Consider the following 15,185-nt stretch of genomic DNA (forward strand, 5'->3'; position numbering starts at 1 on the left):
GCAGCTGATGCAAGATGATGGCCCATCAAGTTGGTCTTGATTTCTCTTTGATAAGGGCCCCATTTCTTTATAATTATCTCAACAACTGATGCTCTTGTGAAGGAATAGGTGCCTCTGTGCTTGGTCCTGCCTTCTCGTCCACCACCAGGGCTTCTAGTCTGTCGCCTGGGCCTTGGCAACATCACCCTGCTCCCATACAACTCTGAGAGGGCTCACCTGGGCTCTCAGATCCAGCACATCACCCACCTCAGCTCAGTGATGCCATCAACAGAGCATCAGTGCATATATAACCTCCACATGGTTCTCATGAATGGTGACAACACTGGTGTGGTGGGTAGGTTGGTGCCCAGGGGGAAGTGGTGGGAGATGCGGCCTTAAAGCAGGATGGGGTCCAGATCTTGTCCTCTGGGCAACAGTCCAAGGGGGGTATTGAAGTCGAGGAGGGGTGAGGCAGGGGTCCCATTGGCAAGTGTCTGATGGGAGATTGAATGTAGGCAGTGGAAATGGGCTTGGAGGAGACAGGAGACGCTCTTTGTGAGGTAGAACAGACAGGATTTAGTGATCAGTTAAATGCTGAGCACAGGAAACAGATGGTGTCTTCCAATTTGAATGAATGGAAAGTGAAGGCATAAAACAAGAGCTGGAGGACAGAAGACAGGATAAGGTGAAGGGGCAAGAAAAAGAGGGAAGTTGATGGTTGACCTGAACGTTGGACCAGGACTCAGCTGAACATGAGGAAAAGCATGGAAGGCCTGAAAGGAATTCCAGGGGCATCATCCCAGAGCTAGTAACAGAAGCCACGGGAAGGGGCCCCAATGTCCCAGGACAGGGAGGGTACCCATGGAGAAGAGGATGAGGCCGAAGGAGTCACCTTTGGTGGTGGCCTTCTGTGAAGAGTGGAGGGAGCAGTCATGGACAGAGGGTGAGAACCAGGAGAGTGGGCTCTCCATGTCTCCTGATATGGCTCCTGGCACCCAGCAGGTGCTCAGGGAATGTCCACCAGAGTGGAGAGACCTATCAGCGGAGCCAACTGCAGCTTATCTCCAACACAAGGAAAACACCAGACCACATGAGAGGAACAAAAGTTAGAGAAAGAACAGCTACTTTAGGCGAAGGTCTGCTCCAGGAGTGTCAGCCACGCTGGCCTGACAGGCGTCAACTGGAGACGGGCTAGCACTTTGCATCCAAATGTCAGGCAAGCTGTGACAGACTGCAAACGGTGACAGACACACGCTGTGTGGTGCAGCCCCAGCTGGCAGGCGGAGGGGAAGGAGGGCACTGCCACCCAGGCCCTAGGGCTTGAGCAGCCCTCACCACCCGGTCCCGTGCCCACCAGTGTCAGTGGTCTCCTGCCATTCGCAGGCCGTGCATATGCAGAGAAGGGAACAGCTGTGTGGGGCACGGTAGGACATGATGGTGGAGAAGGGACAGATCTCGCTGCTCGATGCCACCTCAGCAGAGACGTGGGAGGAGAAGTCTGTGGACCTGAGAGCATCTGAGCATCAGGACCAGAAGCTGACATTCCACCGGTGAGATTGTTCTGTCTCCTGTCCCTGGAGGAGCTGATGCAGGCGCAAAAGCAATGAGTCTTCCAGAAGTAAGAAATGGGCAGAAGCCGGGGTGAGGAGGCTGGCCCAGGGCAGACCAGCAGAGAGCAGCCTGGGCACCAGATTCCAGAATCAGGCTATGATTCGCATAAGCCTAAAATGGAATGCTCACCTTGCAGCAAGTGATCAAAACAACGCACTTGCGTCTCCCACTCTGCCTTTCATCTCTCAGGGTGACCCTGCCCTGGATGAAGACAGAGGCAGCTCCTAGGACATTTCCTCCTGCTCTTGGGGAATAGAGGGACCCTCAGTGCTCCCAGTCTCTGCTCATAGAGTTGCCACCCTGGCATTAAATTCTCCACTCCCCTCCCTCCCCGGCCCGGGTCCCTGTTCCAGGCTGCTGAAGAAGAGGGGACACGTGTCTCTTCCCTCACCCTGCCCCCCTGCTCCTCGGCTGCACTCCTGGATCTCCTGCCCCATCCCAGACCTGGGAAAGCAAGGGGCAGGATAGAGGAGAGGGGTGAGGGAGGAGTGTCTGGGCTCCGTCCATTGCGGCCTCCCCCATGCTGTGGACCCTAGGGCATGGCCTCTGGAGGCCACACAGACAGGCTCCCTTGCCCCTTGCTTCTGGTTGGGTTTATGGCCAGTGAGAATCTATCAAGAGATTGGAGGGGAGGAGGAAAGTAAGGTCAAATGTTTATTCCCCCAGCTTGTCCCTGTGGGCTGCATCCTGGAAGAAAGTCCCAGTTCCTGCCAGTTGTCTACCGTCCTCAGCTGTCCCTCTGGGGCCAAGTGACCACTTCCTCTCTTTATCCATTCAAGTCCAAGGCTAGGAACTGCCAGGACCTTGACTGGTACAGGAATGATGGTCCTCACACGGCCTGGCCGGGCTTCCTGCTCTGCCAGCCTAGAGGACGGATGAAACTGACTTGTCTTCCTCTGGAGAACCCCCCTTTCATGAGTTCTTCAGAGGCTCCCCGTTTGCTCCTCTCCAACATCCCCAGTCCTGGCCAGTCCTCTGAGCTTCCTTTCTCAGCCCCACATGCAGCCCATGACAACCCACATCTGGTCCTTAGAAAAGGCTCACACCTTCCTGCCCCCAGCCAGCTGTGGGTGAGGGCCACACTCTCCACTCCTCTGGCACAGCTTTTCTCTGGTCCCACGGATGATTCTCCTGGCAGGATGGGACTCCAGCCCCCTGTCAGTTTTGGTTTCTCAGGCACCAGTTTGTGCATCCCCAACTTCAGGACGTACTTCAAAACTCCCTTTGAAGGCCCTCTCGCTAAGCTTGGGCTACAGAGGAGGAACCCCAAATCGGAGGTGAAGCTCACAGAAAGGTAACAGCTCTCTCCAAAGACCAACATTCATCCACCTTCACCCCCAAAGTCCCTTGGAGGCCACGCTCAGCAGGATCGAACTGAGGACATGGCACTACTCTGCCCAAGAGTCTCATCCTTGACCCAACAGGCTCATCTCCTGTGGACAACCCTGTGCTAAAGCTCCTGCTGGGCTGGCTGGGTTTTTTTTTTTTTTTTTTTTTCCAGTGGCTGGGGTTCTTTAAGAGCTGCACTGTCTTCTGAGGCTCCCTTCAGCCCATTCTCCTTCCCCTTCCTTCCACCTTCTTCTCCTCATTTTGTGGATGCCAAGCCTGTATCTACAGCCTTAGAGGCTCTCCCTTCCTACCCTTGCTCGCTCTCCTCTTCATCATTCCAAGGCATTACCACCAATAGCCATGAGAAGAAAATTGAAACACTGCTAAAATCATATTAACACATTGCAATTTGATCTGAAATTACGGTTTTAACTTCTGAGCTTGACCAATTTGCTGCAGTACCAATTTAATAATCAGGCCTTTTATCTCTGACTTCATCTCTCTGCATTAGCAGCCAGTCCTGTGATTGAAAATCAACATCTTAATGTAATAGTTCTATGATTTACAGAACATTTGCAATAGCCAACATTTTATTATAGACAAATGAGTTATAGCATTTTAAGGTATACATTTGAAGTTTTAGCTAGTTTAAGAATATTACTGTATAAAATAGAAGTCGAAATACTGAAGTAGTAACGTTGATAAATAACTCTGTTTACCCCATAAGTGGTATACACACACACTGCACTGAGGAAAAACTGGGTCTGGTGAGTCTGTTGATGCAGCCTGATGTTTCAAATCAATGGAGGCACTTCAGGGTTATCTTCAAAGTCAGGATTTTCCTCACTTGGTATAATTTTGGGTTCAGCTCGAACTCTTTGGAGCCTGTGTTTTTTCTCTTGAACTATGTTAGCCACATCAGGGATGGAACGCTTGCTAGGATCTACTTCTAGTTTCTCAATTTGTTTGCTTCTGTAAGAGCAAAAAAGGCAAGAGGAAATTGAGATGCCATTTTAAATTAAATTTCAAACAGAGTCAATTCATTCATTCATTTATTCAGCAAACATCAGCAAGAGCTATCCTTAGAGCATAGAGACACAATAAGAGACCGTCCCTGGTTTCAAGTAGCTCAGAGCCTTGTAGGAGCAAGAGTGGACAAGTAAAGTGCTGTTGCATGATAGCAAGGGGAGGTGGGCTGGGAGACTCTACTCACCTGAAAATATGTATTTATTTCCTTTTTTAAAGATTTTATTTTTAAGCAATCTCTACACCCAACATGGGGCTCGAATTCACAACCTGAGATCAAGAGCTGAATGCTCTACTGACTAAGCCAGCCAGATGCCCTGCATCTGAGAATCTTTCAATAATACAGCAGGCGAACCCCACAGCCAGGATCAATAACAGAAGCACCATGGGCAGGTCTTATTCCTGCATGTAGCTAATCAGGCTCCTGGACCCTGCTGCTTCAGATGATTCAGCCTGCATGCAGGGACATTTATATACACTCAGGTGCTGAGAAAGCTCTCTCTATCAATTTCTCTTGTATCTTTGGTATATAGCTTTACTGAATACATGTTAAATAAATGAAAAAATATTGTACTATTGTGCAATCATAAAATTAAATAAGACATTATCTCTGACCTACAGAAAATCACAGGCAGCATCATCCAGGAGCCCTTCAGATGCAATGCATGGCAGGGAGGAAGGTTCAACTCAACTCTGGAGAGTGTAAGCCTCTGTTGTACTTGTAACCCTTCCCCCTCATTCCTGCCACTGCCTATCCTGGAGGCACTCGAATTTTTAATTCTTCTCAATATTTTGACTAATACACATGGACCCACTGAAGGAAAGTGTAATGTATACAAAGAGTATAAACCATAAATATTCTGAAGACCCAGATTGCACACTACAAACTATCCAGGAAATAATAGTTTCCAAAGACCGACATTATAGTCATTATTAAATATAGCTCTACTTTTTAATCCCCATACTCTTATTTAAAAGGCTATCATATCTGTGGCTTAATTAGGTAAATATGTAAATTCATCTATTATAATTATGTTGACTTTGAGGAAAAGCAGCCTATCTCACTTCCAGGCATATACCTCTTGCCCCACAACTTCTGGATCTTAGCAATAGACCCTGACCTCAGCCAGTTCAGTTATCTGTGGCTCATCCACTTCAGACATTGTGAGGAATAATTTGCGTGCAGGACTTTAATTGGTCATGAGTGTCTGGGTAATAGACAGCGAACAGATAGGCCAGGGGCACCTGTGGATCATGCTAATCCCAAAATGAGGAGCTTTTGTCCCTTGCTCTTTCCTCCCTCAATGTCAGATGCCTGAAATGACAGATGCCCATCATCAGTTTTACCCACTACCTGACTGTCAGAACCAGAACCTCTGGAGTCTAGTAAAAATAACTGGAAGGCAAAATGAATATATTTACTACCACAGAAAATAGCAAAAGAAAAGGTCTAAAATCATTAGGCATAAAACACATTAAGGATTGATTCCTTTTATTAAAGAACATAAGGAAAGAACTTTCTTCTGGTAATATAGAAGGCTAGACTATTTGGACCAAGGATTTCCACCTCCCACTGAAAACATTAGGGAGATCATGAAAGATGTGACAAGATAATAAGGAACCCTATGGTCAGAATTCAGTGAAAGGAGGAACCAGGGAGGAAGTGAATCCCCAAAGCCACACCTTTGCCCTGAGGGAATTTGCTGAGGCCCTAGAGGGGTGCTTTTTGGTCTTGCTGACCTTCTAGAGTGTAGGAACAGAGGTCAAGGTCCTGAGCATGCCAAGTAGGCAGCCCGACAGGATGCCCTCTCTACCAGAAGGTTTTTGTATCATGTATGAGTGAATGAAAAATAAACCCACTCTGCCTACCTCCCAAGGGACTGTGAGGAGAGTGGGACAGAAAAGGGCTGAGTTGTCACCACAGCTGGTGCTTCATGTGCTTATAGCAGCCATGGTTAAAAACCATCGATCTTGAATTTAGAGTGAGGTGGTTCCAAACTGGCAGTGTCCTCAGGTAGGGTCTGCCCCAAAGCACATGCCAATGCCTCCTGGCTGAGCACCTCCCAGGCTTCTGAGAAGCCCTCAAACTATTTTCTAAGGCAATGGAGCAGTTTGCCATCAAAAGTAACAAGCACTCCAGGAAAAATGGTACTTTGCATAGGAACCACCATAAACAACAAGAACACAAATAGAAACTAAAAACCTCAAATTATGAATAGGAAAGCATGAATTATTAAACTAATAAAATGTTTCAGACTTAGTAGTATAATGTTGAACTTTTTCTCTGGGATTGGCTATCCGACAGAGATGCCTGCTCCTCATCTCCATTCCACATTGTACTGGTGCCTTTCCTTATGCACTAAGCATGAAAAAGAAATATAAAATACAGGATCAGGAAGAAAGAAAGTCACCATTATCTATAGACATATAGAAAATCCAAAAGAACCAACAAATTAATAAAATAGAAGGTCGGTAAGGTTGCTCGTTACGAAACCAAACATAGAAGTGCATTACATAGTGGTGATGGTTGTACAATATTGTGAATACACTAAGTGCCCCTTTCAAATACTTAAGATGGTGAATTTTATGTTATATGTATTTTACCACAGTAAAACATTAATTGGAAATCTATATACTAGCAATAAAACACATTTACGATAGCATCAAAATATCACATGCCTAAAAAAATAATACAATATGGGTATATGTAACATGAATCTGGACACAAACCTTGCAGCCTTCATAAGAATTAACTCAAAATAGATCACTGACCTAAATACAAAACACAAAACTGTAAAACTCCTAGAAAAGAACATAAGAGAAGAGCTAACCAATCCGAGTATGGCAACACCATTTTAGATACAACAGCAAAGGCATGATCCATGAAAGAAATAACTGACAAGCTGGATTTCATTAAAATTAAAAACTTCTGCTCCATGAGAGATAATTTTGGGAGAATGACAAGACAAGCCACAGACTGGGGGAAAATATTTGCGAAAAACATCTGATGAATGACTGTTATCCAAAACATACAAAGAACTCCTCAAACACAATAATAAGAAAACAGTGTGTTTGAAAGAAGCACCACGGACCTTCACAGACACCTCACCAGCGAAGATGTACAGTTGGCAAATAAGCAAATGAAAAGATGCTCCAGACCATATGTCATCAGGGAAATGCAAATTAAAACAACAAGGAGATGCTAGTACATGCATATTAGAATGGCCAAAGTCCAGAACGTTGACACCACAGAATGCTGGCAAAAATGAAGAGCAACAGGAACTCTGAGACATTCCTAGCAGGGACGTAAAGTGGTACAGTCACTGTGGAAGACACGTTGGCAGTTTCTTATATAGCTAAATGTACCCTTAACCATGCGATCCAGCAATCACACTTCTTGGTATTCACCCAAAGGAGTTGAGAACTTATGTCCACACAAAGACCAACACACAGTGTTTATAGCAGCTTGATTCATAATTGCCCCAAACTGGAAGCAACCAAGATGTCTTTCAGTAGGTGAATGGATAAATAAATTGTGGTCCATTCAGATAACAGAATATTATTCAGCACTAAAAAGGAATACACTCTCAAGTCATGAAAAGACATGGAGGAGCCCTAAATGTATACTACTAAGTGAAAGAAGCCAATCTGGAAAGGCTATATATATGCTGTATGATTCCAACTCCAGGACATCCTGGAAAAGGTAAAACATAGAGACAGTAAAAAGATCGATCATTGCTAGGGGTTGGGGTGGAGGAGAGAGGGATGAATGGGTGAAGCACAGGTATTTTTAGGGCAGTGAAACTACTCTGTATGATGCTATGACATGGATACATATCATTATATATTTGTCAAAGCCCACAGAATGAACAACCCCACGTTTGAACCCTAATGTAAACTATAAATTTTGCATAATAATGATGTGTATTAATGTAGGTTCATTAGTTGCAACAAATGTACCACTCTGGTGGTGGATGATGACAGAGGGGAAGACTGTGCATGAGTGGGGGCAGCAGACATATATGGGAAATTCTATGCTTTTCACTCAATTTTCCTGTGAACCTAAGACAGCTCTAAAGAAAAAAAAGTCTATTAAAAAAAAAAAAAAAAGACACCATGAAGAGAGTAGAAAAGCAAGCCCAAGAATGTACTAAGATTTATAATTCTGGCTCTACTATCACTTAGCAGTTTTGTGATCTTGGGCAAATTAATCTCTTTCAGTCTCAGTCCATTAGGAATAACTGGGTTTTCTCTTATTTTGAAGATGAAAGACGGGGGATGGATGGTATCACGTCGCACAGAGTAGGCACTCAACATCAATAAACCCATTCTGAGCTTCTGAGCAAGTTCTGCGTCCTCCTTGATCAGACAGTGTCACGGGACCACAAGAGTTCACAGGCTTGGTTACCTCCCCCATAAAACATGATCCCCTCCAGTCTCAATGAAAAGAACCTCACTCCATGGATCTTCTCCCTCCAGTCACTCTGTCTGCACAGCAAGAGGAAAGAGGTCACTGGCTATCAGAGAGTCGGCGGGCCTATTCTGGCCCTCCTGGTGTATCACTATGTCTTCCATCCTCCTCCCCCTCAAACTCACAGCTGCCTGACCTCATTCCCAAGTGCAGCCTCCACAGGCAGCTGTTTGGCTCATGGGATTGCCCAGCCAGAGGCTAAGATGATGTGGATGGTTGGTGAAGTTTGTCAATGATTAAGGAGCATCACACAGATATGCTATGCGTGGCTGGGAGGTGATTATTTCTTAGTAATGAAAATGAACAAGAGAGGCTTTGCTAACATAATGTAGGCTGTAAACACTGTTAGGGTGATCTTCCTGGGTCTGAAAACCAGCTCCACGCTGTTTGCAATGACTGGGCTTCCCATACCTGTGATTCCTCACAAACTGGATTCACACTCTACATGTGTGGATGCTGTTGGAGGTTGATTAGGACCATGAATATTCATGATAGCACAATACCCTAGAATCTCTGTAAGTTACACGTATATCTGACGTGGAAGCCACTAAAGTGAGAAATACGAGAGTGGGTCTCCAAGGTTAAATCCAGCAACCCACCTTTCAGAAGGAATTAACTCCACACCTGTTGTTAGACAAACCCCATGTTCGAAAATCTACAAAACTTCCACAGTTGACTTGGCATATGTGAATGCCTAACTGCTTATATTATGCAAGACATAAATATAGCTCTTGTTCAGGTATTTTTGTGATGATAATTTCAGCATATACATTTGTATCACAAAGATAGTTTGCCTGGGTTCAAAATAGATTTTGCCATCTGGATGGTAAGAGTCTGGAAATCATGACAAGTAGAAGGAAAGTTGAAAGGCCTGGGATGTGCATTCTAAGGAAGAACTGAAATAAGGAGAACTTTGTCCAGAATACTTTGCTTATGGAAACTGAGCTTTGTTCTGACGGTCTTCAGGGGGGAAAGCTAGAATGTTCGGTGGGAAATGGAGGAGAGGCTTTTTGCCACTAGGGAATATGGAGAGCGGGGAGGGATCCCGTGAGAGAGAAGCTGACGCCAGAGGCTCACAGATGACATGTAAGGAGAGGTTGACAGGAGGGCACATGGTGGGGTCTCTTGGCCCTTGCAGCCCTGAGAGTTTTAGGATTTATGAAGTGACATGCAGGCCGTGAATGGGCAGCATGAGCAGCATTATGAACAGGGCTCAGCAGAGCTGCCCCAACATGTCACGGCCTCCAGACCCTCAGATATTCAGAGCTTCTCTCCCTCATTTGCCGTATCGGTAAACTGAGGATATTACTCAGCTATTAGAAATGACAAATACCCACCATTTGCTTCAACGTGGATGGAACTGGAGGGTATTATGCTGAGTGAAGTAAGTCAGTCGGAGAAGGACAAACATTATATGTTCTCATTCATTTGGGGAATATAAATAATAGTGAAAGGGAATATAAGGGAAGGGAGAAGAAATGTGTGGGAAATATCAGAAAGGGAGACAGAACGTAAAGACTGCTAACTCTGGGAAACGAACTAGGGGTGGTAGAAGGGGAGGAGGGCGGGGGGTGGGGGTGAATGGGTGACGGGCACTGGGGGTTATTCTGTATGTTAGTAAATTGAACACCAATAAAAAATAAATTAAAAAAAAAAAAAAAACAGGGAGCACTAAGTGTGTTAATATGGGTGGAACACACGGAATAGTGCCTGATACAAAGTGAGTGCTCAGTAAACGTGAGCGGTCACCGGTGCTGACTTCACCACTCCTTACCATTTTCCTCACAAGAAATTGGGGCCCGTCTGTACGCGCATTTGTTTTTTAGGGATCAAGAGCCCTATAAATTGAGAGTCTATGTTTTGGGAACAAACATTAACATTCATAGCAGAAATCATTTTTAAGCTTTTAATAATTGTATCTTTGGGGAAGGTGCATTGTAGCCACCAAATGACAATGAAGAGAACTATAATAAAGCTCAAGACAGCTGGGGAGGTGGTACCTTTGGTTTGTGGGCTCTCTGCGGCTGTCCACGGTACTCTTCCCAGACTTTGAGGTTGGTCGCCAACCTGTGATTATTCCATCTACCTGAAATAAAAATACAACACATACTAAGTGGCACATTACTCTCCGATGTATCCTCAAAAGTATATTCTCTCTCTCTCTCTCCATATATATATATATACTTTTTTAAGAAGCCAAAAAATTTTAATTTTTGCTACATATTCTATAAAAGAGTCTAACTTTAAGCCCCTGTGTGGTATGAGAAAGTTATATCACAAATTGTATCTTGCAAAGCCACAAGTTATCCTTCATTTGCCAAAGGCCAAGCAGGGGGAACAGGGTGAATTAATTCATGCAACAAATATTTTCTGAGAGCCAGCAACATGCCAGACACCGTTTGCGGTGGAGGGGATACAGATGTGGTTGAGACACTGCCTCTGGGCCGCCCCGCTCCGCGCACCTGCTACAGTAGAACGCCGAGCTGGTGGGCAGGGTCACGCCTCTGCAGGTGAGGGCCATCTGCTGCCCTTTCTCTGTTGGGCTTGAGACTTTACTTGCTGCACAGCAGTGGTCAGATCCATGGGGAAACAGACTAGGCTTGGACTTTGAGGGTCTGGTCACCACCCCTACTCCCATCTGCCAGCTCAGGCAAGCATGCTAGACTCACCATGCATGTTCGGGAAGGGAATCGGAAGCACCGAGGTAGCCTCAACCTTAAACCAGATTTTCCCATCCAAGCTTTATCAAACCTCTGCATCAGAGTGCTGGCCGCTTAATCCGGTTATTAGATGGGGTAACTTGTTTCCCGTTTGACTAGCGATTCTTGATTGTATGCCCCACTGGTCAGAGCCCCCAGAAAGCCTATCCCGTTGTTTGTCACATAAACTTTTGAGGAAATGAATGGTGAACAAAGAGATGAAGGAATGTATCCTAGTCTGGGGTTGAGGGTGGGCTATAGCATCAGATCTGGTGAGGTGAGGGGATCCCTGGGTGGCTCAGTGGTTTAGCACCTGCCTTTGGCCCAGGACGTGATCCTGGAGTCCCGGGATCGAGTCCCACATCGGGATCCCTGCATGGAGCCTGCTTCTCCCTCTGCCTGTGTCTCTGCCTCTCTCTCTGTGTGTGTCTCTCATGAATAAATAAATAAAGTCTTTAACAACAACAAAAAATCTGGGTAGGTGAGTGCTTGATGGATAACCAGCTCTCAATGGCAATCCCCCTATGTTGTGGTATGAGACCAGTGTTTTAGACAGTGCACTGGTACATTTATCTATCATATTTTACAATTGAATCCGTTTGTGTGTGTGACTTAGTACAGCTCCCTTACACAGAGGAACAAGCACACAGGGAACATGCCTTTCCCTTCCCATACACTCCTTGGGAGGGCCCATGTGCGATGCAGAAAGGAAAGATCTGCTGAAGCTCCACTAGTTCAGTGTATGTGCTGAACACCTGACTGGGAAAAAAATACCTGTAAGTACCACAAATGGTCTGTGCAATGGCCAGGCTTTTGTTGAGACCCTGCGAGGAAAGGACAGTGAATATTGGATGTGCCATGGATGCGACATTTCAAGTCTGGAAGAGTTTGCTCAGAAACATTTTAAAAGAGGTACAGTCTGCAACAAAAACTTATATAGAAGAATACTATGGAGGAATCAGCCACTAAAGCTACCAATGCAACGTTTACTGAATAATTAAAGGAGGTGGCTCATGGAAAGGTTTGCCCAATGAAGCAGATTCTACTATCATCAAACATGTTTTTTTGTTGTTGTTGTTGTTAATAATGTTTTATTTGCTAGGTGTTAAACAATATGAATGTCATAGTTTTGTTTTGCATTAATTTCTTGCTGGCTAATGATTGATGTTATATTTCCAGACGTTGATGTTGGTAAGGTATGAATATTTACACTATTTTTATTTATTTACTTGGGGAGGGGGAGAGAGAGAGAGAGAGAGAGAGAGAGAGAGAGAGAAGGAGCAGAGGAAGAAGCAGGTTCCACTCTGAGCAAGGAGCCCAATGTCAGGCTAGATCCAGGGACTCCAGGATCATGACCTGGACCAAAGGCAGACGCTTAACCCACTGAGCCACCCAGGTTCCCCAGTTTATACTATTTTGATATTAAAACTTAACTGGGTTCCTCCTTTTCTTTAACTGAACTAGTGTGATAAATACAAATATTCCTGCCCTCACCTCCCTGGCCTATCCTTATGGACATGGAAACACTTTTTAGTAGCTGAGCCCAGTTCTGGTTTATTAAGTCATATTAATATCAAACAGGAAGGAAAAGATACACCTGAGGGGAGCAGAGGGAGAGGTTGTTGATGTTAGGGTGATGAGAACTGGCCCCTTCCTCCTGCAGTGTCTCAGGAAGGCAGCAGGACCTCTGGGAGACGTGGCTGCATGGTTGGGTGGAGGAGCATTGTCCACTAGAATTTTCTGCAATGATAGAAATGTTCTGTGCTGTCCAACAAGCATCTGAAATGTGGCTAGTGCACCTGAGCTACCAGAGGTTTAATTTTATTTAAATTTACGTAATTTTAGCTGACCAAGCTAGAAGAGATGAGAACATGGTTACGGTGAGCCCCAAATGCATATGTGGGCTGCCCGATTCTTCTTCAGGGTGAAGGACATCCATCCACACCAGTTACCCCTAATTCACCTGTGGCCCTTGACTATGTGTCCTTTACAGTTCTGGAAGTCTCTGCCCCTTCCTCAACATGCCTGGGACCTGGCACCCTTACGGGATTGTGAGAACTTGAAGCCTGTATCCCAAACTCTCTGATCCCTGATCGGGCTGCTGGCTCAGCTCTTCCCTCCCACTCACAGGCAGGTGTCCCGAGGGCATGCCCTCACAGACATTCTGCACGGTCATCTCCTTCTCAGATCTGTTCCCGGAGAGCAGGGGCACCTTTGCATTTATTTTTTAATATTTTAATTATATTAAATGAGGCCAATGTTAGTCAAGAATCATTAAATTGCCAGTTTTAAGAAAAAAGCTCTTGAGCCAAAAGTACAAATTTTATATTGCTTCACGTTGTAAATGCACTAACAAGAATGATATGCATAATTAGAGTCTTAAAACACCCCGTTTCTAACACTGTTATTTGTCACATAATAAGCTCAGACAAAGATTCACTGTGTTTATGGAAATGCAAATAGAATCACAAATTTGGAACTTTTCTTCACAGAGAATTTGCTGCGCACCAGAATCTAAATGTGTTTCTTATTTTTAAAAGATATTTTCAGCTTATTTAGTTCCAAGGATTCTTTTTAAGTTTAAAAGTTAGGAGGAACTAAGAAATCAGTAAGAAAAATATTGACACTAGCATTCCTATTAACACCAAAAGTCGTCTTAAACACCAATATTTATATGAACGGCAGGCAAAGCACTTCTGATGAGATCTGATTTTCCCCAGCAGAGGACTGCAGGTTCAGGTCCTGAAAAACTGCTCGTGGTTCTCCTATTATACCTGCAGTGCTGCCACTGCTCTTTCTCTAGGAAGTGATGTTCATCGACACTAAACATCTTATTCATTTGTACTAAGTGTGTTTAGGGATGACTGATGGACGAGCTGTAAGGGCCAAAATATGTTCAATAAATTAGATCTTGGGGGCCTAATGGTTTCCTGAATCCATACAAAGAAATGTAATCAGCTTCCTGAAAATTCAATTGTGGGACAGGCACAAAGGTACAAATCAACGTTTAATGATGTGGTATTACTTTAATTCACATAGAGTCATGCAATTTCATGCAGTTGAAAGTTGAGAGTGAACATGAAGGTAGTGACCAAGTCCCCTTCTCTGCAGGAGGCGAAAGTCCCCTCTAAGGCTTTCCTGGCAGACGACTTTCCAGCTTTTGCTGAAATTTACCCTGGGATGGAGTCTCATGACTTCCTGGGGCATCACCCAGGAGGGAGACAATCTCCCTCCACTTTTATGTTTTATTTTATTTTATTATCTTTATTAATGAAAGGCAGACTGTCCATTTCTTTGGATCTGCCTGATTTGGATGCATGCAGTGCCTCATTTGGGTGTATCTGGAGTCTTGGAAGCTTGACTACCCTATGTTCTCCTACAAATGGACCTTGAGAACTTGTCTGGAGGTTATACCAGGGGAGCACAGCTACTCCTATACCCTTGACCGATGAATGGTCCTTCTCCATCAGGAAAGGTCATCCTATTCCACTGAGCACGAAGCTTTGGGAGGGACGCACATGGAATGGTGAGGGAGGAAGGGGGCACCCGCCTACCCAGCCAGATCAGCTAAATCAATGTGGTGACAGATGTCATAGTCGTATCACCCTTACATCCTATTTTTTTTTAGTGTACTTTATTTTTTTTTGTTTCAAGTTTTTATTTAAATTCTATTTAGCATACAGTGTAATATTGGCTTCTGGAGAAGAATTTAGTGATTCATTACTTATATACAAACACCTGGTGCTCATCACAAGGGCCCTCCTTAATGCCCATCCCCCATCTAGCCCATCCCCCACCCACCTCTCTTCCGGTGACCTTCAGTTCGTCCTTCATAGTAAGAGTCTGTTTTACACTTTGCCTCACTTTCTCCCCCGTGTTCATCTGTTTAATTTTTTAAATTCTGCATGAGTGAAATCATATGATATTTGTCTTTATCTGGCTGACTTATTTCACTCAGCATAATACCCTCTAGTTCCAGCTACATCATTGCAAATGGCAAGATTTCATTCTTTTTTACAGCCGAGGAATGTTCCATGGTTGTCTTGGCTTTTTCCATGGACCTCTACTTT

General features: G+C 44.7%; 1 protein-coding gene across 3 annotated transcripts in view; it reads right to left on the minus strand.

The window, feature by feature from the left end:
- Nucleotides 1–3,491: 3,491 nt before the first annotated feature.
- The window catches only part of DNAAF11 (dynein axonemal assembly factor 11), a 70,517-nt gene continuing 58,823 nt past the window's right edge, over nucleotides 3,492–15,185 (minus strand). For all 3 annotated transcript variants that reach the window (XM_077847279.1, XM_077847278.1, XM_077847277.1), the window contains 2 exons: nucleotides 10,417–10,502; nucleotides 3,492–3,891 (listed from right to left, as the gene is read on the minus strand). In XM_077847279.1, the coding sequence (XP_077703405.1) occupies nucleotides 3,714–3,891; nucleotides 10,417–10,502 (264 nt within the window). In that variant the 3' untranslated portion in view covers nucleotides 3,492–3,713. The remainder of the gene's footprint in view (nucleotides 3,892–10,416; nucleotides 10,503–15,185) is intronic.

This window comes from Canis aureus, chromosome 14, assembly GCF_053574225.1.
Source record: "Canis aureus isolate CA01 chromosome 14, VMU_Caureus_v.1.0, whole genome shotgun sequence".
Classification (NCBI taxonomy): Eukaryota; Metazoa; Chordata; class Mammalia; order Carnivora; family Canidae; genus Canis; species Canis aureus.